Consider the following 26,068-nt stretch of genomic DNA (forward strand, 5'->3'; position numbering starts at 1 on the left):
TATATTCAACTTGAACATGGTTTTTTTTTTGGTCGAAGAAAATATGCATGTCTTCCAACACATATATTCTTCACATTATTTCGTTGTTTTTTATGTATTTTTTTTCATGATATTAGACTCTTGGAATCTGATTACATATTATTTTACAATTTCTAAATGTCTGATTACAATTGCATAACATGTTTCTTTTTTTAAAAAAAAAAAAGTTTGTGATTCGATACACTCATTCTTTAGTTTTAAGTACAACTTAATTTTTTCTCTATACAATTATAAAACATTCTAAAACAACATCTTAAAAAGATTCTAAAACAACAACAATAACATTATATTAATCTCAAGTTTATATATAACATTCTAAGACACGATTAAAAAAAATGATTTTCAAGTTTATATATATATAGCATTCTAAAACACGATTAAAATTTTTGATTTCGTAATATAATCAAATTCATCGTATATACGCATGAATCTTTTGACTCGATCGTTCTCGGGTTTCAGAGTGGTCATATGATAAACTTATTATTGTCCCGAATTTTGAAATTCACTTTTCATCCAATATGTATGTATAGATATATACGCACATAATAATTGTGGATTTTCTCGAACATTTGCATAATTTAACATTTATAAACCAAAATTCCATTGTTTAACAAAAAGGAAGTTTATTCATGATTTGAGCCGAAAATATGGAAAACAAATCGTTGATATCTACTCATTTGATTTTCATGTCCGCAAAAAAAAATTCCCATGAAAAATAAACTACGTGAAGGCACTAAACTACAACCCCGTACACGTGTCATCCTACTAGGTATGGAGTCCAGCTGTCTGGTCCCCCCAACACCCCGTAACTCTCAATTTCTCGTCCGATACAGTGACCTTCGTTATAAATATCGCGATAAGTTCCAATGAACGCCGTTTTTGTGATTAACCGGATAAAATAAAAGCGCAGCCGGTTTATATTTTCTTTCTTATTTTAATTGTATTGGTTTGTGTAAGCTTTAGGATCATAAAAAAAAATCCCTTCTTAAGGGTTGATGCCGGTATTTCGTGGGACAACCGGTTGCAAATTGCAGCGGAATCACCGGGTATTGCCGGTATTACGGAGGCGGTCAACCAGCTAAACCCTCCGTTATAAAATATGTGCCCATTTATACCCTTTGCACTGGATCAGTTTAATGTGTATAAATAATTTGATATATATTATTTTTTACTATATTGTTGTACAATAATTCCGTTAAACATGAATAGTAAGTGTACAGACTTGATTCCGTAACCCCCAGACGGTCCAATAAACATGAAAGGCAAGTGTACACACTTAATTTATGGACAACAAAACTTTTTTTTCCATAATTATGAAATTACAGTTCTGCCCTTGCTCCGCCTCCCTCCGTATAAATCGACCCCCTCTCTTCCATTCTTCTTCACACCCCAAAGAGCTCGAACTAGAAGCATATCTTCTTCTTCTTCTTCTTCTTCTTCTTCTTCTTCTTCTTCTTCTTCTTCTTCATATTCTCTGTTTCTCTCTCTATCTCTTAAATCAAGATACCCACCATGCCCGAGGCACCAAAGAACGTAGCTTTCGAGGTCACGGACCAGATCCTCGCCGAGAAGAACAAGAAGAAGCTGCAGTTCATCGAGGACGTGACCGCAAACGCAGACGCGGTTCAGAGACGCGTTCTAGAGGAGATCCTGACCCGCAATGCTGACGTGGAGTACCTCAAACGCCACGGCCTCGGCGGTCGCACCGACCGCGGCAGCTTTAAGAGACTCATGCCAGTCATAACCTACGAGGATATTCAGACAGACATCAACAGGATCGCTAATGGCGATACGTCCCCCATCCTCTCTTCCAAACCCGTCTCTGAGTTCCTCACAAGGTTCGTCCTTTATGTTTTTTTTCGATTTCTCATCTGATTCTTCTGGTCGTTTTTCCACAAATTTGGTCGTCATGGTTGCTGGTTTTTGGGCACTAAGAGCCTTACGACAAAGATGCTCAGACCATTCTCTGTTCTCTCGGGTGTGTGTATGGTCTCTGCTCTCTCTGTGTCTCTGTTTTCAAGATTTTCTCCGAAAGCGAGTTTCTTTTACGTTTAACGTCAGCTATTCACCACTTTGTCAAATTACAGATCAATATTATAGTGATTTATTGCTTAGAAAATGAGGAACATCGTCAAATTTACGGATCATCTCTGATAATAGTGCGTGTTCTGAAATTGTTACACAGCTCGGGGACATCAGGTGGGGAGAGGAAGCTGATGCCGACAATCGAAGAGGAACTCGACAGGAGATCACTTCTCTACAGCCTCTTGATGCCAGTGATGAGCCAGTTCGTGCCTGGTCTCGACGAGGGCAAAGGAATGTACTTCCTGTTCATCAAATCCGAGTCCAAAACTCCATCTGGTCTCCTCGCTCGTCCTGTCCTGACCAGTTACTACAAATCCTCCCACTTCAAAGAACGACCCTTTGACCCTTACACCAACTACACCAGCCCCAACGAGACCATCCTTTGCCCTGACTCTTACCAGAGCATGTACTCTCAGATGCTCTGCGGTCTGTGCCAACACAACGAGGTTCTTCGCGTGGGAGCTGTTTTCGCCTCTGGTTTCATCAGGGCAATCAAGTTTCTCGAGAAACACTGGCCTGAGCTGGCTCGTGACATTAGAACTGGAACGGTCAGTGCCCAGATAACCGATCCTTCGGTCCGTGAGGCGGTCGGGAAGATCCTTAAACCCAACCCGAAACTGGCCGATTTCGTAGAGGATGAATGTGGGAAGGAGTCTTGGCAAGGGATCATCACCAGGCTGTGGCCCAACACTAAGTATGTGGATGTGATTGTGACCGGGACAATGTCACAGTACATTCCCACGCTGGATTACTACAGCAATGGCTTGCCTCTTGTCTGCACGATGTATGCTTCTTCCGAGTGTTACTTTGGAGTGAACCTTCGGCCGCTCTGCAAACCGAGCGAGGTCTCTTACACGCTCATCCCGACCATGGCTTACTTCGAGTTCTTGCCGGTTCATAAGAACAATGGGGTCACCAACTCCATCAATGTGCCCAAATCACTCACCGAGAAGGAGCAAAAGGAGCTTGCTGATCTTGTTGATGTCAAGCTTGGGCATGAATATGAGCTTGTTGTCACTACCTACGCTGGTAAGATCAGCAATCTTTGATCATCTCAGAGGAAAAAAAGAATTGGAATTTCATGTTCAATCGAGATGATTTCTAAGTGTTTATTCTCTTTCGATGGCTGCAGGTCTTTACAGGTACAGAGTGGGCGATGTTCTGAGAGTGACGGGCTTCAAGAACAATGCACCACAATTCAGCTTCATATGCCGGAAAAACGTGGTGCTGAGCATAGATTCAGACAAGACAGACGAGGTCGAACTCCAAAACGCGGTGAAAAACGCGGTGACACACCTCGTCCCGTTCGATGCCACTCTATCCGAGTACACAAGCTATGCGGACACGACAACAAGTGTACCGGGCCACTATGTCTTGTTCTGGGAGCTAACCCTAAAGGGCAAAACACCAATCCCTCCGTCTGTATTCGAGGACTGCTGCTTAACCATTGAAGAGTCACTGAACAGTGTGTACAGACAGGGCAGGGTCAGTGACAGGTCCATTGGTCCGCTCGAGATCAAGATTGTGGAGCAGGGGACTTTCGACAAGCTGATGGATTACGCGATAAGTTTAGGAGCATCGATCAATCAGTACAAGACGCCGAGGTGCGTGAAATTTGCTCCGATCGTCGAGCTGTTGAACTCTAGGGTTGTTTCGTGTTACTTCAGCCCCAAGTCACCCAAATGGGCACCCGGTTACAAGCAATGGGGGCAGTGACTAGAAACAGAGAGAAGAGGCAGGTGAAGAGACTCTTTCTGATGTAGAAGGTTTAATGTGATGATGATGATGTCTGTAATGTATCACTCTAATCTTGACTTTGATATTGTGTTTTGACTGTTCATGTACAAAGACAGTTCCTGTTTTCTTGGGTTTTCTAATTTTCATTCCTTTTTTTTGGTATTGATTTCTGATTTTAATCAGATAATGTGTCAGTTCATCTTCTCTATTACATTTTATGCATATATAATACAATAAATAACTTTTATTTTATGAGTATTGAGAAAAAAAAACAGAATATACATGGAATTTATTGAAAGACGAGACAACCCTATTATTAATATTTTAAGAAGAAAATTATAGAATGTGTGTGTATATAGATAATGAAAAAAAATATATAATTCATTGGTAATTCTATAACCTACGATAATTGTTAAAACCATACTTTGACTTGTGACTTTGTGCTCGTTATCTATTTGTTTATATCCTTATATTTTTTTTTTTGTTTGACAAAAAAAGGTATTGTTTTTGTCTGACATTGTTTTATGTTTCGCTTCTTCATAATATAAAACTAGCAACTATATTTATATGGAAAAATAAAATAAACCGACCAAGACATAATAACAACTTATTTAATTATTGCAGTGCTCTTTTATTTATTTATTTATTTATTTTTGCAAGTGCCATACCCAGCTGAGGTGGCAACATTGAACCCAGACGAACATAGTTTCTATAACATTTTGTAAATAAATAAGGCAGATGACGAATTATAAATTCATCTCCATAAAAAATATCGATCGTAATTAACTCTATTTTCAATTAAATAAATAAGTAAAATATGAAGAAGAAAAAAACACTATTTCCTTTGCTTACGGCTGATGTTAAAATTTCAAAATTTTCGCGACAAAGGGAACGAAAAGACTCGTCGACTTGAACAAAATATGAGTGGCGCACGTGTGATGTTGATTTTGGCATGATGATATTGAAACATTAACACGTGCGCAAATTAGAGCGTTGACTTTGAGACTTTGACCGGGGTCTTGTAAAGATAATCCCCACGTGCGATACAACTTGGCTTGCTCCCCATCCTGGGCTTTTTGGCCCATTCATGTCCGACCTTTTTGGCCCATTAGAGCTGTATTACATGTTCTACGTTTTAAAATTAATCAAAATTACCAAAGGATTACCTATTATTATACACAGCAATTTTAAACCAACTTAACCTCTAATCATAAGATTTATAGATATCAATTTACGTACGCATGGAAATCAACCTCTTGATAGGTCGATGTCCTCTCAATATCTTATAATGTATACGTACACACACACACATCAAATAAAAGATATAAAATGGGAAGGATGTATACACTGAGACAGTGGACAAAATTAATATAATGTTTGCTTAGTATAATAAAAAATAAAATAAAAAAGTAAACATGACCATGTTAGCGATTTTCTTGTTGCATTCGGACAGTGACATGATAAAAATATAATATTTTTGTATCATATATAGAATAGTAAAACTCTAAGCATGGTCATCATGGGCTGCTTAAAATTGGGATGTTGATATATATATATATACACACACACACACAAAAAACACATAATGCTATGTTTGTATGTCTCATGCCCACTATTTCAAAAGCATCATGATTCATATCACATCTTCTTTTGTCCAAACATAACCAACACTTGGTTGGTTAGTCCATGACCAAACACAAATTTTTTATATGAAGTTATGCATAAGGCTAATGATAGGAGAAAAAAAAAGTCTCATTTAAATTTTGGACCGACGGAAGGATACGGATAGGAATTAAGTTACAAGTGTTAGTCATATGCTTTAATATAATATCGTTTATCCAATCCATAATATTATATATATTTTTCCCATTTGTTTTGTGTTGGGGCAATGCATGCACATGCAACAAGTAGCCTCCAACATCGTGTTGTCACTCTTCCATGCAGCAACGAAATTATGATGTGTTCTTCTATTAATATTTTAATCGTTTGTTAATATTTTAGGGTTTATGTCTTTTGCTTTGGCGGCAACACGGCATGTCATGACCCCTGCTTTCTATTTTATTACTAAAATCATCTACTCATGGATTGTTGGATAATGTTAATTATATTACTTTAAAAAAAATAAAGTACCTTCTCTTGAGGTTCCAATCACTTTTGTTTATTTTTTCATTACACAAAATTATAAGACAAAGATCGAATTCTAAACGAATAAACCAATATGATCCCTCACGTTCGAATATTTAATCATATCATATTATATATATATATAAAATTAATTAGTTTGGTCCCCCTCGAATTTCCATAAGTGATCAGTCAAAAGTATAAGTTAAACTAACATTTATATTAAATTTAAATAAACAACATAGTCATGAAACTATCGTTTGGTTACCCAAAAAAAGTTTAAATTCAAATGACAATATGGAAATCGATCGTTGCCGTATTAAAGGAAAACATAGATTTTTTTTTATCTCAGAACTTTTAAATTAACGGATCGGAGCACACTAATAAATTAATATTCCAATTCAACAATAAAAGAAAAAAAGTCCTTCCACTACCATTAATTCGCAGTATATTCTACCCTTTAACACACACTAGTTACAATTGAATCATATAATTAATGCAAAAGATTCGTCATTTTGGTTTGTATAATAAAAATATAACAAAGTTGAAAAGCATATAATAAAATCGAGATATAGTATTGTAGAGATTGATAATGAGAGAAAACATTAACTAAGAATAGAAGATGAATGTTATGTCATAGTGCATGTGTACCAAAACCACTCTTAGGGTTTTCCCATCTTGTTTATACGATCTGTAATTTAATTATAGAATATGATAATTTTGTTTAATCCGAGCATTACGTGATCAATTATATAGAAATACGGGTCTCATAAAAAAAGATAAATAAAACTTATCAAATATTTTCATTGTCCTCTGTTCGGGTGACAAACGTTCTTATTGTCGAAAACGACCTAACATGTTAATTTTATAAACACTTGTTTTTTTTTTCTTTTGATAAAATGTTAATAAACCCTTGTTGTTAGTGTCGGAAATTTTTATTTATATTCATGTCTGAAGATTCATAAGGAGACTGAAGATAATGAAAAAGATGTCACTGTGTTTTTTTTTATAATCCGCAAGTTCACCATAATTTTGGTCCACTCTTAGATTTGAATTCAAGATAAAAACATATTTTGTATGTTTTATTACCAATAAACCACTCAAAAATGTTAATATTCCAATAAAAAATGTTGAAATACTACATGTTATATAATATAATGAGAGGAAATACATATGGTCGAATGTTCGGATCGAAGATTTTTCGAAATGGATTCGAGGTAGATTTAAATTTGAACCAAAGTCGAAATAATTAAGATGATCGAATCTATTTATAATAGTTTGTTGATGATCTACCTATTGTTCTTCTGATGCCAAATTACTCAATGTAAAAGAATGTCTCACCAAGCAGAAGAAATTGCATATCAATAACAGACACGAGGTCGTAGTTAAAAAAAGAGCCGGGGTTTCAAATTTCTTAGAAAGAGGCCCAATATATTCATTTAGAAATTAGAACCACCATTAATTGGGCTTAAATGGGCCACATTCCCTTGTAAATGGGCCTACATTATCCGATCCATTTAAAAGATTTCGAGGCCCAGACCAATTTGGTTCATGGGTTTGATACGTTTCTCAATTGACGACGTGGGACCGGAAAATGGTAGATACACTAGGGTGTTGAATGTAGTGATGTAAAACGGGCTGGCTCAGACCGGCCCGAACAGGCTCGTCTCGAGCCAGCTCATTTTTGGCTCAGCCCGTTCGACCCATTTTTTTACGAGCTAGAAAAACTCTGACCCAGACCAAATTGTCCGAGCTCCGAGCCGGCTCGCGAGCCAGTCCGTTTTTATCTAATTATTCGATTTTTTTTAAAATTACATGAAAATTAATCATTTAAAGTCTACGTAACAATAATATTTTGAAGTCATACAATATAACATAAAATATTTAACATAACAATCTATAAAAATATATCTAAATCAAGAAAAATTAACAAAACCAAACAAACATAAAAAAGTGTAATACACCAACAATATCAAAATATAACAAAAAATATACATCAACATCAATATGAAAGTTTCATACACCAACAATATCAAAATATAACAAAAAATATACACCAACATCAACATATCATGAATTTTAATTTGCTATATAAACATAAGAAGTGAAGAAATTAAAGTATGAAATCCTAATATTTTTTTAATGTCCCCTCCCGAGCCGATTTGTGAGCCGACTGAGCTATTCCGGATGGGTTCGGACTCGTCGCGAAGTTGACTCGTTCGATCCGTTTTTATTTGGTATTTTATTTGGCATATATATATATATATATATATATATATATATATATGGTTTTGGCTCATTTTGACATCACTAGTTGAATGGCAAAGGGTTTTGGGAGTTTTTAGATTTTAAAAACTCAAAAAATTATCAATCAAGTTTTTAAAATTTGGTTTTCCTGGTTTTCAGGAAAACCACTTTATGGAAAGAATTGAACTAAAAACTAAAAGCTATATTTTTTTAGATTTACAAATCTATAAAAACCAAAAGCCAAAAACCAAAAACTAAAATCTAAAAACTAAAAACTAAATCCAAAAACTCAAAATAAAAACCCCATCCATTCAACACCTAGATTATCAGCAAAAACTTATTTATTTATTTTTTTCTTTCTATTGCAAAACACACTTGCTGTGAAGTTGTAATGTAGAGTGGATAATAATTAAAAACAGGAAGAAAATCACAAAATGCAAAATAGAGAAATAACCGACAAAGAATATATGAAAAACCCAAACCCCAAAGACCGAACATAACTTGTGTGATTTATTAATTAAGACATATTATATGTAGTATGTATGGTGTTTAAGCAGGAGGAGCCTTGAGCTTCTTGGAAATGGTGGCGAGGTACTTGCCCTGGTGGAAGGCTTGTTCGAGCTCCAGCTCGGAGGGCTGTCTGGAACCGTCGCCGGCGTAAGTCCCGGCCCCGTACGGACTGCCTCCTTTCACTTTCTCCATCTCGAACATCCCCGCCCCGAACGTGTACCCTATCGGCACAAATACCATCCCGTGGTGCACCAGCTGCGTTATCGCCGTCAACCTGCCATCCCTCATATCATCAGCCAGCGTTTTCTCATAATATCACAATGAACAAGTAATTGATCCAAAGGAAATCCATTGGATTACGCAAAAGTCAGGGGTGGGAGCGAGTCCAGTTCACAAAGATTTTGAGTTATTTCAACGTGAATCCTATGACCTCACAATATATACCCGATCTCGTTCTCAGATCCGTTTTGAGCGGATATTCAAAAGTTGGGCAATGAGGAATGGGATAAGAGAAACTCACGCAGTGGTTTCCTGGCCACCCCCTTGAGAGCCGGTGCTGTAGAAGATGCCGGCTGGTTTCCCGGCGAGTTGCTGAGTCCTCCAGAGGCCGCCGGTCGCATCCAAGAATGCCTTGAACTGAGCAGCCATCATGCCGAACCTCGTGGGGAAGCCAAAAACGAATCCATCAGCCTCAGCGAGTTCGTTGGGTGTAATAATCGGGACATCACTCTTTGGTGGTGCACTCATCTTTGCCAGAACATCTTCTGGAAGTGTCTCTGGTACCTGTCAAAAACATCCCGCTCAATACTTTGATGTTTAGATATAGTGTGTCTAGACGGTGATGGTAATTTGTGATCAGAGCTTTTGTCTACGACTTTGAATGGATTATCAGATGAGATTGAGACCGAAACAATAAATGTAAGATGGGTTTGCTCCCCAGCAACTAATGTAGAAGGACAATCTGGAAATTCTTATTTCAGCACTAGTTTGAGGGTTCTTAGCCAGTCCTGCCCCCGGATAAATCTCTAATCAATATTGATACCTAAAGTAACTAATGCAGGCGAAATTCAGAATGCAAACCCATTCTCAATTAAGGCAATTCATAAGCAGAGTTAAGCATGCACCTGCCACAGTTTGGCTTCGACGCCTTCAACAGAGGCAGCCCCTTTCTGGATCTCTTCAGCCAGCTTCTCAACATGGCCGTACATGGAGTAAAACCTGTTACAACGAGCAAATGCCATATCATGTCTGATCTCTAACTCACATCTGCAGAAACTTGTATTCTATTCCGTGTTCCCCTGTCTGGTTTTAGCTAAATGGAGGTACAATCGTCTCTAACATTAGATCAAACCAGTGAAGAACTCCGAATAGCTCAATTGGCATGCTTACAATGAGCGAGATTTGATCTCACACTGTTGTTCTCATAGCATTCTTAGGGCTCCCAATACACCGTAAGGCACATTATTGAAACGAAGCAAAACAGCGATTCACAAAATTGATGATCGGAGATCGAAAGTATGTCGGAAAGATAATAAAGAAACACCCAAATCTCACCCTAAAGGCGAAAATACCTTATCCTAACAACATAGTTTCAGGCAAAATGACGCATCAAATATTGCAAGAGACACCAAAATCATCGAGAACCCTGAGGACCAACTACAAATTGAATCAAATCCGCAACTATAAACAACAAATCCGAAACAAAGCGAAACATCGATCAGATTATTCAAAGAGGAACTACGCAATCGCAGTAGCATAAGCAAGAACCAGCGCATAAATCACCAGACAAAGTCTCTAAAACACATAAAATTTTCCGTAGACACTGAAAAAACAACAGATCACAGGACTTGAATCACGCGGCGAATCACAGCAGAACTCGAGCAGCTTGGCAAATCGGTAATCGCACACAATGGCAATGTTCGAGCCCCAAAATTCACAAAACAAAACAGAGAAAAGAGATTCACATACACGATATACACTTTAGTCGCCATGGAGAAGCGGTGTTCGTCGTCTGTTCACGAGGTCCTTCTCTTTTGAAATTCCTCTTCTGATTTTTTTTTTAAAATGCAAGATGATCAGAAGCTGGAGAGGGGAGAGAGCGTATTTATAGCCAACGAAATGATCTGTTTTCTTTATCCTTTTTAATATTTTTCCATAAAAGTGTTTTAACTTATTTCCAAATTAAATATATATTTCTTTTGAGAATTTTCAAGTCAATCCCCCAAGAAGTAGTAAATTTAGATATAATCCTCGTATGTTTCATTAATTTCAAAACCCTTCTTGATGATGATTTGTGATCACCTCTCGTAATTTCTAGGCATGGGGTTTTTTTTTAATAGAGATGTGCTGGTTTTTTGGGTATCCTGTTTTAATTGATACCCGATTTCATGAAACAAAAAATCCGAGTTTTGGGTCGGGTTTTGATATTTTATGATGATTTATCTTGTGAGTATTCGACTAATTTATATATTTACAAAAATATTTTTAGTTTTATATTTATTTATCAAAATATTGTATATTTTATTTGAGAATTTGTTGATTTTTGTGAATTTAAATTCAAATTTATATGGTTTGGATTATGTGAATCAATTTCGTAATATTTTGGTATGAAATATTTCTAACATTCCATTATATAGCATCTATTTCAAATTTTATATGTATATCTGCCCTAGTAATTATGTTCTAAATCTATAATAACAGAATCATGACTTGGATTGATGATCTATTAATTCCATTATTTGATAATTAATTACATTTAACCCTCCAAACTTCAAAAATTTAAACATTTATTTTCAAACTATTAGTTCAGGTTTATAAATTCTAAAAACATTTTTAAAATTTAGTTCTCCAAAGTTCGTAAATCAATTTAATTTTTTTATTTTTTAACTATATTAATTACCATTCAAAGCCTATAATTTTAGCAATACCTTACTTCTCTAAAATTTATAAATCATTTTAATTTAAATTTGTTTAACTCTATCAATTACCATACAAATTCTATAATATTAAAAAAATAATGATGATAATTGTGTGATCCGACGTATTGAAGGTAGATAAAAAAAAAGTTTGGCAACAAATTTTGTAGAAAAATATTTAGGGGTTATTTTGAGTTTAAGCAATAATATAGGGTCAGAGTGAAGCCATCTATTTTAGGGGTTTTTTTTTCAAGGGTTAGACTAAAACGGCGACGTTGTGAGATAAACAAAAAGTGGGGGTTGGTGGGGGAAAACAAAAAACTTTGGGTTCTCATTTTCTTATATTTTAAAAAATGATTGAAAATAATAATAATGATGATATGTTGCTGCTGTCATCGTCATCATCATCATGTTCCTCTAGAATATGTCTTTTCCAAAACCAATATTATATCATGGTGTTTGTTTATTACCATTCTACATTATTCACAATTCCATATAATTAAATGTGAATGGGTAAAAAAGTAAAAACCCTCACGTTATCAGTGAAATTATTCAATTTGACTTTTAATGTTTACGATGATTGAAATATGTACCACTCGTGATTCTCAGATTTATTATGTACAAGAGACAAAAAAAAATGTTTAAGATAATTGAAATAAATATCGCTTATATATATATGGGGTGATGATGATCATAATGATGTATGCATTTTGTTATTATGTCACTATTAAAACATATTATAACAAAATATATGATAATAGTATCTAAATATGCAGATCATTTTAGTATTTTTTTAAACTTTATGTAATTTTATTCCTTATATTTTAATATAAAATAAAGTGCATATATGATTAAAAAATATAGAAAAGAAGACAGGAAGATGGGGGCGCGGCGAGAGCCGACGAAGACAAACGACTGTGTGGCTGCGTGCGAGGGAGGAAGTGGGTTTTGAATTGACCGACGGTAGGGTCAACGAATCTAGGCCGTCCGATTTGAACGAATAACAGCCGTCGGATTTGTCCTCGGAGACAGATTCTCGTCTTGTTCCAACTTCGTCGTCTATACGACGCCGTTGCATCATCACTGTCGTCATTAATATTCTATTGTGTTGTTGTTGATGATGATAATGGCAATGATGATGATGATGATGATGATGATGATGACACTCATATATGCATTCGTCCAACTTACATCTAATGGACTTATGATGTTTGAATTGAGGGAATTAAAATTGAGTCATAAATTCTTTCAAATTCATTAGGCCCAATCATTTAATCACAACTCGAGTATTTCGATTAACTAAGAAAAACTCCCAGAATATAAATGGAATCATCTTTAGTATTTTTATTCTTTTAATAGATATATATATATATATTATGGACAAAACACTTTATATATATATATATATATATATATATATACTGTACGTAAATGAAACTTGATGAATTGTATTTAATGTTCACTAAATAGAGATTCGGATATATTGAGACTATTGAGTAGTTAACAAATATCGTATAATCGTGTATTTTCTAATACGTAAATATTTTTTTTATAGATGTTATGTTATGATCTTAAAATATGTCGATGACATAAATATTCTTCTTATATATAGTTTGAATAAAATGAATAGAAATTCCAAAAAAAATATTTCTTTCATATTCTTGGCATAATGCATCATACATGTGAAAATGTCATTATATCATGTTGTGGTTGGCCTCCTATATTAGGTGTCTAACGACGAGTAATGGTATATATTAGAATCATCATTAAAGAAACTAAAAAAAAAGTTAAGGTATGATTATTTATATATATATATATATATATTGGTGCATGCCTTTGATTGAACTTTATTATATGTTGCTGTGCCAACACGAAAATTCCAAACCATATGATGTTAATTAGGACATGACATTTAACACCTAATTATATACTATTATTAGTCTTCCTTCTCACTAAATAAATGAAAATCCCCCATGAATTTAACCCTATGGAAAAAAATATGTGATTTTCCACAAATTGGCGATGATTACGAGGAATTAACATGATCAGCAAACGCGTAGTTAATTATAATTAGTTATTTATGAAATAAAAATCAATTGTTCTATAGATTCAATCATAGCTCCATTGAACAAACTAAATTAGAGTGATTTATCTTGATTAGTTACAAACTTAATTGCAAAATTAATTATACCAAGTATTGTAGATCTTCACATACAATTAATTATAATCTACTAATCTTAATCGAAAAAGAATGATTGATTTCACAATGATAGAGTCTAATGTAAATATTCTTTTTTATGTGCAACTATTGAGAAGGATGTCAATTTGGGATTGAAGTTCGAAACCTCATCCGAGACCACATAAAAAATATCAAATTCCAAGGTTAAAAATATAGGTTCGAAAAAATTTCGGATATTTCATATTGGGTCTAAATTGGGCTCGGATTTTATCAGATTAAGCATGACGGATTTCGTGACGATCCAAAAATCCGATTTTTTTTTTTGGAGAAAATAAATTAAAAAACACATAAAATTTTGATATTTTTAAATATTAAATGGACGGTCATACTTGAATTCGACTTAAACTCAAGTTCTATAAGATCAGATTTCAGATTTGATTTATTAGGTAAAAAAATCGAACCGGTCCAAACCCCAGTCTGAATTCTTTGGGCTGAATGTAAGGTTTCGGGCCGAGTCGCACCGGACCGGTCCGTTTGACACCTGCTCAGAGATCTCAAAATAATATATTGAAATAATAGGGGTGTTTCTTGAAACATCAGAAACCTTCATGGGTCATTGGAAAAAAGGAGATGACAAAGTTGGCTTGTGATTCACGGATGCTTCGCTTTTTACCCCGTTACTTTTAAAATGTTCAATTTCACCCCCATATCTCCTTGTCGTGCTGATGAAGTGATGATGTTTGCTTTATTGACCGAAAGCGTGTTGCTTCTTCTACGTACAATGCATGATGAGGCTTCTGCCGGACATCTTGGACTGCATGGTTACACGTATTTTCCTACATTATCACTCACGCGGAAACTTAAATCTCCGGTGATTACCATAAGATTAAATCTTAAATATTATCTGTAATTATAACTAATTGTCACTATTGCTTTTGGTTTAGTGATTTAATATTTTATTACCCAATTTCTTTTGATTAACAATTACGAATAATGAAAACACCATAAACATATATGGTCCGGTATTTTTGTCAATAGTAACAAGTAACGACAATGGATTAAAGGGGAAAAAACTCGTAAAATCGTAAGAATCAGTCAGAAGAGACCCTCGGAATCGACCAGAGGGTTTCCTAGTCAACGCCGGCGCGTGAAACTCACGTACTCGTCCTCGATCGCCTCCGCGACAAACGACCGCGAAGCCTCCATCAACTCGGGACTCAGCCGAAACATGAGAACGCAAAACTCCATCTGATTCAAAGCTCCGTCTCGATCGAAGTCGCCTTCGCCGATCATGCACCGGACGTCGTCGTCGGTCAGATCTCCGAGCCCTAGCACCGCCGCGGCATTTCGCCGGAGGCTCTCGAACGTGATGACCCCTTTCTCGCCATCCTTCAAAAGCTCGAACCCTTTGCAGAGCTCGCTGATCAGCGCCTCTCCGCCGAGCTTGCTCGCCATCGTAGGCAAGAAATCCTGGAAATTGGCTTCTGGGTTTTGCTGAGTCGGTCTCGTAGATGACTTGGGTGACGCCATTAGAGCAGAAGAGTCAAAGCTTTGTGTCGAAGTGGTTGAAATTGAGAGGAATTGAAGATTTTGAAGAGATGGGTTTGTGGGATTGATGTCGATGATTGTATATAAAGGAGGAAAATTTCGGGATTTCCGAGAAGGAACAACCATGGAAGCCAACTAAGGAACAGGTAATTGGGGAAGGAAGGTCGGGTCCGTGTCTCGGAAACCGGGAAGGTATTCCTCCTTCTGGGAAGCTCGGTTAGGGGCAAAAGGGTAAATTCACCAGTGTGAAAGCCGAGGAACAGATGGCATATTGTCAATTTCTTCGGGAGGATAAGACGATGAAAAGTGAAGTGTTTTGATTTGTTTATTATATTTCCGGTTAAGGTAACGCGCTGACAAGACGAAGTTTCTGTCACTTTCCAAGAACCTCACTAAAAAGATCCCAAAAACAATTGCAAGATTTTGTCGGTGAATGATTCTTGAATTCATGAACTTACCAATGAAATTTGAGTTCAGATTTATACCTCAATTCATATAATTATATCTACTGAGACAACGAATATCCTTGAATGCAATATTTGATAAATAATGAATTCAGAGTAATGATCGCCATGGAAGGTTATGATGCAGTGGACAGAATTTTTCACTTGGTCTGCCCTTACTCATGCATGTTTTATTTAAATATTTATTGCAATATCCAAAAAAAAATCTGTCTTAATCATCTGTTTTGTCTGTCTTTTGGTTTCTGATGCACACCAAGCAAACCCACAAGAACACATATCAGAACCTCTGATGCAAGACATGTCTCTCCCAAGAAAGCTTCCTCTGGTTAGATCCATAACTTTCGCTTCAAGCCATAGCTTCCACACCTGCAGGTCATCATGAAAACCAGAAGCTTCACATTCATGGACATGATTCTCTATGTGGGTTTGTGTTAATTCGTACGGTTAAGTTCATGGCACAATCTCAAGAACCGATAACTCCGAAGCTGAAAACATCAAGTTTTATTCATAAATTATAACCATTCGGTTTTATGTTTAATTCGGTTCGATTCGATTATGATTACGTGTTATTCAGCCCAAATCGATCCGATTATTCGGTTGTTAACCAAATATAAGCCACGCTCCTTTAGACAGAGCTACTCTTCCCAAATCTTAACTACCGACCTCCAGGCGAATTTTCTTATGGGCTACGAGACATAATAAATTATGTGTTAGGCCTTAGTGATATTGAGATAGTAGGCCCATTTCATGGCCTATTTATTATTGATGTTGACCTTTAGCCATCTTCCTGTATTCACAACCTTTGCAATATCAATCCTTATTTGATTGATATTGAAAAAGGAACATTTGAAATTTAGTTTAGTGTATATGTGTGTGTATATATATAAGTTGAATTTGAGTGATCATATGTGTTGGGCCCGCTCAGCCCAGCGGCCCATTTGTTGAAGAAAGGAACGCGACCCGTTTGGTTGAAACGACGCGTTTTGTGTTTTAGGGTTAATACCCTAAACGTGTTACTCATTCGGTTTTGGACGCGGTGCTCGAGGAGAGAAGGTTCGAGAGGGAGATCGGAGAAGAGAAGGAGACCGCGACCGTGGTGGAGCTTTCCGGCGTAGGTGGAGCTCGGTTCTCGACGGCGGCACAAGGTAAGTGAGCAGAGGTCGGTAAGATGTTGCGTCTCCTTTCTTGGTAAATTCCGGTGAGCCTCCAATCGTCGATGTGGAGCGCCACCGGCTGTTCTTTCTCGACTGTCTCTTCTTCTCTAGTGGATTCGTCGGTACCATTCCGGCCGAGATGTAGGCCCGAGGAAACTCGGTAACCGAACTCGTTAAAAGTCTCCGGTGTCTTTCTTCTTCTTGCACGTACGAGAGTCGGAGAGAACGGTGATGATTCTGATACCGACTCCACAAAGTGGTATCAGAGCTCCGGTTACTCGATCCAGGGAAGATTCGTCGGTCAGGTGAGGTAAGTTAGGGTTTCTCGGTTTTTTCAGATTTGTCTGTTTGAACGTGTTGATGCTCTGTTTAAGTGTTTCAGTCTACGACGGAGGCAAATCGGCGACGGTGAAGGTAGTGTTAACACCCTCGGGCTCGCCGGCGGCCAGATCTGTCACGGTGGAGCATCAGAGACCAAAATCGGTGAAGACAGATTCGAACCGAGGTGAGTCGGGTAAGTTTCTGACTCGAGTTTTCATTATTTTCTGCGTTTTCCTCTGGTCTTGAGACCGAGTTTCAAAGAAACTCGGTGAACTCGGCGGAGGAAGGCTCGATTCCGGCGAAACTCGGTCCTGACTCGTCCGAGTTAGGGTTGAGTGGAGGAATCGGGTGAGTCAACGTCCGAGTCAACTCGGCAGACTCGGCGGCTAGGGTTTCCGAAATTAGGGTTTCGAATTAAATCCGGTTCAGACCGGTTTAATCGATCCAATTTCGGTTAAACCCGATTTGGGTCAATCGAACCTGGTTCGATTCGATCCAAGTCCGGTTATCGGCGGTCAGATCGGGTTTAACCCGGTTCCGTCGTCTCAGACCGGATTCCGGCCGGTTCAGTCCGGCTCAGACCCGGTCCCGGCCGGTTCAGACCGGTTCACTCCGGTTCGATCAATTCGTTGACCAATTTGGTCAACAGTTGACCGGTTTAGGTCAAATCGGACCGGTTCAGGTCCGGTTTGGGGTCAATTGGACCGGTTTAGACCGGTTCAGGTCAATCTAGGTCCGGTTTAGGACAATTGAGTCCGGTTTAGGTCAATTCAGGTCCGGTTTAGGTCAATTGAGTCCAGTTTAGAGTAATTCAGACTAGTTTAGGCTGGTTTAGGTCTTGACTAAGGTCTGATTTGTCTGGGAAGGGTTAGAATTGTTTGGTTCAGACCAATAGGGTCTGATTGGAGGTGAATTAAGGCCGGTTTAGACTGGTTTAAGTCTAAGGTTAGGGTCTGTTCGTCCAATTAGGCTAGAGTTAGACCGTCTAGGTCAATTGGGTCCGGTATTAGGTAAGATCAGATTGGTTTTAGGCTAATAGAGATCTGTTTAGGATCTGTTTTATCTGGTTAGGGCTGGTATTGGTCGGGTTAGGATCTGAATTCGAGGTTTAGGACTAGATTAGATCGTTTTAGGGTCTGGAGTGTGTAATTAGGACTAGAACTAACTGGTATAGGGTTAGGGTAGTCCAAATGAGGTCTGATGGTGTCTGGTTTAGGGCATAGTGGACTGGTTTAGGTAGATTAGGGTCTGTAGTGATCGGTTTACCCTGTTAGGCTGGTCTAGTATGCAAATTTGGCTTGGTTTAGTGAAATATACTAAGGATAGACCTGTTTTAGATCTCGGTTTAGCTAATGTAAGTCATAGATTCATGTTTTTCTGTTCAGTATAGGTCTGAATAGGTTGGATTTGATGACGTTTAGCTGGGTAAGAGGTCTGGGTAGACTAAAATAGGCTGGTATATGTCTGAGATTGACTGGTTTAGGTCGGTATAGATCTGTAAGTGCTGTTTGGGTCTTGGTTTTGGTCTGGTTTAGCCAAATTTGGGTTAGTCTAGCTTAATTTAAATCTGATCGGTAGATAATTAGGTCAAAATAGGCTTGGTTAGATCTGATTAGTAGTTTAGAATGTCTATAGAGACATTGTCTAGGTCTGATCAGATTAGAATCTGATTGTAGACTTAGGTATTATCTAGGTTAGGACTAGATAGGACTCCTAAGTACCAGTTTTGAGTCATAGAGTCCGGTACATTGACCGGTTAGGTCTGATTAGTTGGGATTTGACTAAAACGAGTTGGTTTAGGGGTTGGTTATGTCTAGGATCACTAGGTATAGGTCTGTAGGGGTCGGTTTAGATCAGGGCAGGTCTGTAGGAGTTGGTTTTAGGCATATATAGGGTCTGATCAGAATTAAATTAGGTCAATTAGGCTTAGTTTAGGTCTGATTAGGTTGCTAAAAGTCTAATCAGGGGTTGATAGGTCAATAGGGGTTGGCTTAGGTTTGATGATTAGGACTTTTAGGTGATTGACTAGGACTTAGGGTCATCTAATCAGGGGTTGGTCGACTAGGGTTGGCTTAGGTCTGATTAGGGTCGTGTGATGGTCTAGTCGGGACTTTTGATTGTCTAACTAGGGCTGTTAGGATCTAGGTATCACTTGGGTAGGTCTGATTAGTACTTTGTGAGGGACCGGGTAGACTCGGGATCATAGGACTGGTTAGGACTTTGTTGGGGGCCACGTAGACTCGGTGTTGTAGGTCTGATTAGACGTAATCAGGTCTGTGTAGCCTTAAGTTAGGTCTGGCTAGACGTAATCAGGTCTTAAGGTAGGCTGTGTTTCGAGTCTAATAGGTCGGTTAGGCAAAATTATGCCTAGGGTAAGTCCAATCAGGTTTGTGCGAGAGTCTAGGAGGTCGGTTAGGTAGAAATATACCTTGTGTTAAGTCCACTCAGGTCTGGTCTAGAGTGTGTTAGATCCGTTTAGGTAAGATGTACCTAGGGAGATGTCCGGTTAGACTTGGTTTAAGGTCCGCTAGATCGGTTTAGGTTGAGTGCCTAGGTAAAGTCCGGTCAGGTCGTGTTCTCTAGGTCTTGTAGATCTGATTAGGTAGAGGCGTACCTAAGTCTAGGACTGATAGACTAGGGTTGGAGCGTGTTTAAGCACAGCTAGGTAGAAATATACCTAGGGTTAAGTCCTCTAGGGTTCGGTCTCATCCCTCGTGTCATGTTACATCACTCCTAGGGTCGGTTAAGTCTCTTCCGGGTAGGGTCAGTTTTAGACTCTTGTTATATCGTCTTAGGATGATGGAGTTAGATTGTCTAGCTCGGTATACCCCGAAAGGGGAATGGTGGAAGGACTAGGGGTCTCGGGCAAAACCCGAGAAATCGGGTTGCAGGAGTAGGCCAAGGACCAGGTGGAGTGAGTGGTTCCGCGGGTAGGTAGGGATACTACATGGAGGATTTGTAGATCCCGGATGATGAGGTAGGGAGAGTCCGAGGTAGAAGGACGTTGACCTCGGAGGAGTAACCGAAGATGCTTCGGTTCTCGGTGGTAGGTCAGGAGGTGAGATCTCCACATTTAGGTGGAGCTTCCTCGGGTAGGATGCTCAGGAGATGGTGTGAGCTGGGAGGTGTCGGGTCACCGGGTAGAGTCGGTGTAGGTTGGCGCTAAGACACTCCCTCTCGAGGTGGAGCACGTGCACTCACGTGTCTCATTCTCGGTGGAGCATCTTAGATGACTAGGAGCGTCTTCACGGGACAAAACTGTAGGACAATTCTAGTTGGCAGGTTAGGGTCCGAGGGTAGAAGTCGTATACCTATAGGTAGTATAGACTTCACGGGGATCCGGGCTAGGTATCTAGCGGGTTTCGGTAGTATGACTCAGGTTAGTCTCGGGAAAGTCGGGATAGACTTAGGAGACGGGTAGACGTCGGGTGTAATCCTCGGGTTAGCTAGCGGGTATAGTCTTGGACTTTACTAGGAGGATTGGTTAGACGGTCTAGGGAGTCATACAACCGAGGGTAGCGTTTCCCGGTCGGGCAACGCGGGATAGGACTTCGGTTAGAGTCTTATCGGGGTGAACGTTCTAACATGTTTACCGAGTGTTTCAGGTTTGGATGAGCTGTTCGGTGGCGGGATAAGGCGACGAAGGCCTTGAGGAGTCATCGGCGGGAGCTTCCTCACATTCAAGGCAGCGACATACGACTAACTCCGACATCAGGTAAGTGAGGTAAGTCAGGTAAGTTTGCTTTAAATTCCGACGTAAGTCGAAGGATCGACAAAAGTCGATCGGTGCCGGAATCGGCGAACCACTAGTGTTTTATTTTGTTATTATTGTTCTTGTTTGTTCCTTTCTCCACCAAGGTGGAGATTGTTGGGCCCGCTCGGCCCAGCGGCCCATTTGTTGAAGAAAGGAACGCAGCCCGTTTGGTTGAAACGACGCGTTTTGTGTTTTAGGGTTAATACCCTAAACGTGTTACTCATTCGGTTTTGGACGCGGTGCTCGAGGAGAGAAGGTTCGAGAGGGAGATCGGAGAAGAGAAGGAGACCGCGACCGTGGTGGAGCTTTCCGACGTAGGTGGAGCTCGGTTCTCGACGGCGGCACAAGGTAAGTGAGCAGAGGTCGGTAAGATGTTGCGTCTCCTTTCTTGGTAAATTCCGGTGAGCCTCCAATCGTCGATGTGGAGCGCCACCGGCTGTTCTTTCTCGACTGTCTCTTCTTCTCTAGTGGATTCGCCGGTACCATTCCGGCCGAGATGTAGGCCCGAGGAAACTCGGTAACCGAACTCGTTAAAAGTCTCCGGTGTCTTTCTTCTTCTTGCACGTACGAGAGTCGGAGAGAACGGTGATGATTCTGATACCGACTCCACAATATGTATGCAATGTTATAAATAAGTTTGTATTATGAGATAATTATAAGACGTGATAAAATTTTCTCCCTTGAAAAATACTCAAAATTCATATGGCTTCACTTACAAATTTGATATTTTAATAATTACTACTATAATCATTATTATCGTACCATACACAACGAAGTAATTATGATCAATTTGGGAAAGAAAACACCAATGGTTCGGATTCGTGAAGATCAAAACAAGGGGGAGAGTGGGCCCAATAGGAAAGGCCCAATTGAGTATTTTCCACGTCATCAACCAAATATATCCACGAAAATTATGTGGAGCCTAAAATCAGCGAATGATAGACCGCCACGTAGGACAGACCCATACCCCTTTGTTTGAATAAGCATCTCTTAAAAAGATACGCACAATGAAACGGGAGAGGAACAGCTTCACTTGTGAATCAAGCCACCGCTAAATCCATAAAAACAAAAAATAATAATAACATAAATTAGGTTTTTGTCCGCCACTGAAATGACGAAATTACCCTTGGTATAAATGAGGGCCCACTGACGGAAAGCCCTTTCGCCCTTATTTGTGTCCCGCAGAAGAAACAAGTGGACGACGAGAAGAAGAAACTGCTAAAAGAATCTCCATATATATACACACACACACGCATATGCATATGTGTATACATATCCATATATATAGAGAGAGAGAGGAATCGATAAAGAGAGAGAGAGATCATAGGATGAAGAAGAAGTGTGAGCTCTGTGGAGGTGGTGCGAGAATGTACTGCGAGTCGGACCAGGCGAGTCTGTGTTGGGACTGCGACCATAAGGTTCATGGAGCTAACTTCCTCGTCGCCAAGCACACACGGTTCCTCCTCTGCAGCTCCTGCCAGTCCCTGACGCCGTGGAATGCCACCGGTCCCCGCCTCGGCCCCACCGTCTCGGCCTGCGACTCATGCTTCTCCCTCCAGAACCCCAGCGGTTCGGATAATCGGAACCTAGAAACGAATCGTCACGATTATCACGAAGATCTGTCCGGCGACGCTGAATCGTACAATGACGGTGAGGAAGACGACGACGACGACGATGGTGAGGAGTACAGTGACGAGGAGGCGGAGAATCAGGTGGTGCCGTGGTCTGAAGATCCGTCGAAGCTACAGCCTCCGGAGGTTTGCTCGTCTTCTTCTGTCGGCGGCGGTGGCGGCGGAGGGTTTTCGGCGAAGAGGAATTTCGGTCTTTTCAACTCCGATGTATGAACTTTTCTTCGTTTTTTTTGGCTGAATTGTTGAAATCAACGGCTATGATTAAATCGATCATGATCAGAGAGATCAGGGCCGTTGATGAGAGAGTGTGTGTATATATATGTTGTGATCTCTAATGATACGTGGATTTATCTAATGTAAATATTTGTTACTAACTTACTGTATACTGAAATGCTATTGGACTCAAATGACAACTCATACATTCGATTGAATTTGACGAGTATTGCGTTGTTCAAATTAAATTAACAATATTTTTCAAAAGTGGTATGATTTTATTATGGCCACTCTTATAAAATTAATTTTAAACGTGGGGTTATGGTCATGAGAATGAATTAATGGTCAGTCATGCCGTATTCAAATATACCACATATTATATACGAATGGTCAGGCATATATATGTGTGTGTGTATATATATGCGTGTGATTCGAAAGTGGTGGAAAGAAGGACAGGATTCTAAGTACACGGGAGATATACGTATGTATGTATGATTGACGTCGGGTGTATTTGCGACCACTCAAAGAAAGAAATCACGGGGGACCATACAAAATCACATTTCAAGTTAATGGATTTTGATATCATTTGAATTTTTCATCTGCCAAGAACGTTGAACATGTCCATGTCGTGTCTGCATGGTCCAAAATTGAATCTCCGCCCACCGTTTTTAGGTTCCAAGTTCCAACTCGAGCATGTTCCTAAAACACATGTTAGCAGAATGATAAATATCCATCACGAAATCTGATCATTAAAAATAATTTAAAACAATTTAATGGTCAAGAGGAGATTAGGGGTCATTCATCGCATCTATCAATCATTCTTCTCATATATTTATTTAGTTATCAAAACATGTGGTCCTCCTCCTCCGCTCTCATAGGGTTCGGCATTGACCCACATATTCGTTTAAAAATTAAACTAAATTAAAATGACACATTTTTTTTTTTATAATCCGGGTGAATAATTTTCTCCACGCTTAGATTTAAAACCAGAATAAGAATATATTTTACATGTTCTTAAAGAGAACATATTTTACATGTTCTCTTTAAATCAATAGCACAAAATTTGTGAATGATAATGACAAATTTTACAAATTTAAAAGTAGATGTCAAAGGAAAAATTTAATAATTAATTTTCCATCCATATCCATCTACATACAGATTCAGGAATGTTAACGGGATTTATCCTATGTATATTACTTATCAAATTCACAATTTCCAAATGATTTTTGTTTGTAAAAGTTTGAGGGGTTTCATCTAATCCAAAGAAACCCTAATCCAACTTAACATCATAGATCAGCAGTTTTTAAAAAGCTATAAAAAATTTAACAAAGCAAAAGCAAAACATATTGAAAGATGGCATTCTTCTTCCCTTGAGAAGGGTTAAAAGTAGCATAGCAACTCCTTCATCATCGATGTAACGCATAACATAAGAGAGAAAAATGCCAAAGACAGAGCACGAACACACACATAACTCCTCCCTGTAAAACCCTACAGATTATTCAAAGCCTTCTGTGGAGAGAACCATGGAAAGCTGATGATGGCGTGGTTAAACATGGAGTCTCGAAAAAAATAAAAAGAGTGGAAAAGTTTTGTTCATACCTGTTGTGGTGGGTGAATCCCATATCCCCACCTCGGTTTAATCATCTGTAGTTTAGACAAACAACACAAAGAGGAGGGCACAACGTTAGTTCGTCGATAACCATGATCCGATAGAAACATTTCGTTTTCGTTTATTGTGGATAATCCGTGGTATGAAGCTATATACATTAGTCGCAAAGACCGGAAACCAGCCCCTGAAAACGACAACGGGTTACAGCCCCTTTTGAGATTACATCAAATCTCCAAATGGAACAAAACAAGATCTATAAATTGCCAAAGAGGGAGAAGCATCGGAAGAGTCGACAGTTCTAAATCGACCAAGAATGATCTACATCCATTTTATTTCAACCATATAAGCTAGGCTGTTATATATGCCATGCATCATCCTTGGAGTATTACCACTTAAGCTCTACAACCAGTGAAAAGACTGTCTTCACAAAGACATAGAATGTCAACTAGATAGATGTAAGATAAACACAGGGAATGCATAAACCTACTGCCTAGTAAAATGGGGCCTGAAAGGAGATAAATATTGAAGCTTTGTTTTGCACAAGTTACAGGAAACAAGAATCTTAGGGTAACTGAACTGAACAGTTCAACGTACCTAGTTTGCGGACTATCACTAATTCTAGGAAGAAGCTCGATGCATTTAGAAGAAATAAAAGCAGGAACCAATTGCATTTCACACAGATCTCTACCCATGAGTCGGAACAATGCACCACATTGTAATAACAAGGCAAAGGGAATATCGGATGAAACTATGACCATGGAGGAACTACATAACCAACGTTTTTAGGAGAAATGACTCTCTATTCACAAAACAAGCCCTCCATACATTGCAGGCTAAGGGACATTTAGAAGGAAATGAGCGGACCGTTCTTCACCGGTGGTGGATGGTGTAATAAAATCAAATGAATCCCCAATTGCGTAGAAGCAAAATAATCGGCATTGCCCATATCTTTCACCAAATCAACAAAACCAGAGAACTACTTTTCTAAGTTTCCATCTTTGCAATTTCTGGAAAATTACGATCACATATTCGAGTGCTCCAGGACCATACCTAGTTCAAGTGATTACAGAACAACAAAGACTGTCCTAAGAATCGAACTTTACCTAATATAAAGCCAATGTGACAATGATACAATAACGTATCAAACCCAGCTCAATCCATACAATCAGAGAAATATCGAAGGTGATAAGATCATTGATCCTGACCTTTGATGTGCTCGTGAAGCGCAGAAGCAGTAACAGGCTTAGTATCGTTTTCATCATCTTCCCCTGCAACTGATTTCACCGTCACAATAGCCTCTCCCACACATCCACCGTTCGCCGGCGCGTCGCCGTCACGATCATCGGGGTATCTCACCACCACGACAGGGCACACACAGTGGTGAACGCAATAGTCACTAACCGACCCAAGCTTGCCGTCGCTACCCTTCTTCTCGGCGCCAAACCCTCGGCTCCCCATAATCACAGCGCTGAGACCGAGCCGCTCGATCTCCAGACACAGCCTCTCCCTCATGTCGTGATCCTTCACTATATGGATCTTGT

At 38.9% G+C, this 26,068-nt stretch overlaps 5 protein-coding genes across 5 annotated transcripts in view; 2 read left to right on the forward strand and 3 right to left on the reverse strand.

Moving 5' to 3' along the window:
* The first annotated feature begins 1,443 nt into the window (after positions 1–1,443).
* Positions 1,444–4,067, forward strand: LOC104799895 (indole-3-acetic acid-amido synthetase GH3.6). The gene is made up of 3 exons (XM_010522581.2): positions 1,444–1,877; positions 2,225–3,153; positions 3,257–4,067. Exons 1-3 carry the CDS (start codon positions 1,552–1,554, stop codon positions 3,838–3,840), a joined length of 1,839 nt encoding a protein of 612 aa, XP_010520883.1. The 5' UTR covers positions 1,444–1,551; the 3' UTR covers positions 3,841–4,067.
* A 4,485-nt stretch (positions 4,068–8,552) lies between these two features.
* LOC104799896 (probable NAD(P)H dehydrogenase (quinone) FQR1-like 1) lies at positions 8,553–10,815 on the reverse strand. Its single transcript, XM_010522582.2, has 4 exons — positions 10,708–10,815; positions 9,864–9,957; positions 9,260–9,522; positions 8,553–9,013 (listed from the first exon to the last, which is right to left on the reverse strand). The coding sequence occupies exons 1-4, from the start codon at positions 10,728–10,730 to the stop codon at positions 8,779–8,781; spliced, it is 615 nt and encodes a 204-aa protein (XP_010520884.1). The 5' UTR covers positions 10,731–10,815; the 3' UTR covers positions 8,553–8,778.
* Positions 10,816–14,381: 3,566 nt separating this feature from the next.
* LOC104799897 (calcium-binding protein PBP1-like) lies at positions 14,382–15,609 on the reverse strand. Its single transcript, XM_010522583.2, has one exon. The coding sequence runs from the start codon at positions 15,505–15,507 to the stop codon at positions 14,968–14,970; it is 540 nt and encodes a 179-aa protein (XP_010520885.1). The 5' UTR covers positions 15,508–15,609; the 3' UTR covers positions 14,382–14,967.
* A 6,550-nt stretch (positions 15,610–22,159) lies between these two features.
* LOC104799898 (zinc finger protein CONSTANS-LIKE 9-like) lies at positions 22,160–23,124 on the forward strand. The gene has a single exon (XM_010522584.2). The coding sequence runs from the start codon at positions 22,331–22,333 to the stop codon at positions 22,916–22,918; it is 588 nt and encodes a 195-aa protein (XP_010520886.1). The 5' UTR covers positions 22,160–22,330; the 3' UTR covers positions 22,919–23,124.
* Positions 23,125–24,105: 981 nt separating this feature from the next.
* Positions 24,106–26,068, reverse strand: part of LOC104799899 (universal stress protein PHOS34-like) — a 2,500-nt gene continuing 537 nt past the window's right edge. Inside the window, 2 exon segments of the mRNA XM_019200881.1 lie at positions 24,106–24,562; positions 25,733–26,068. The exon segment at positions 25,733–26,068 is cut by the window's right edge and continues 12 nt beyond it. Of these exon segments, the coding sequence (XP_019056426.1) occupies positions 24,555–24,562; positions 25,733–26,068 (344 nt within the window). The 3' untranslated portion in view covers positions 24,106–24,554.

The sequence above is a fragment of the Tarenaya hassleriana genome, unplaced genomic scaffold (assembly GCF_000463585.1).
Source record: "Tarenaya hassleriana unplaced genomic scaffold, ASM46358v1 Cleome62, whole genome shotgun sequence".
NCBI classification, from domain to species: domain Eukaryota; kingdom Viridiplantae; phylum Streptophyta; class Magnoliopsida; order Brassicales; family Cleomaceae; genus Tarenaya; species Tarenaya hassleriana.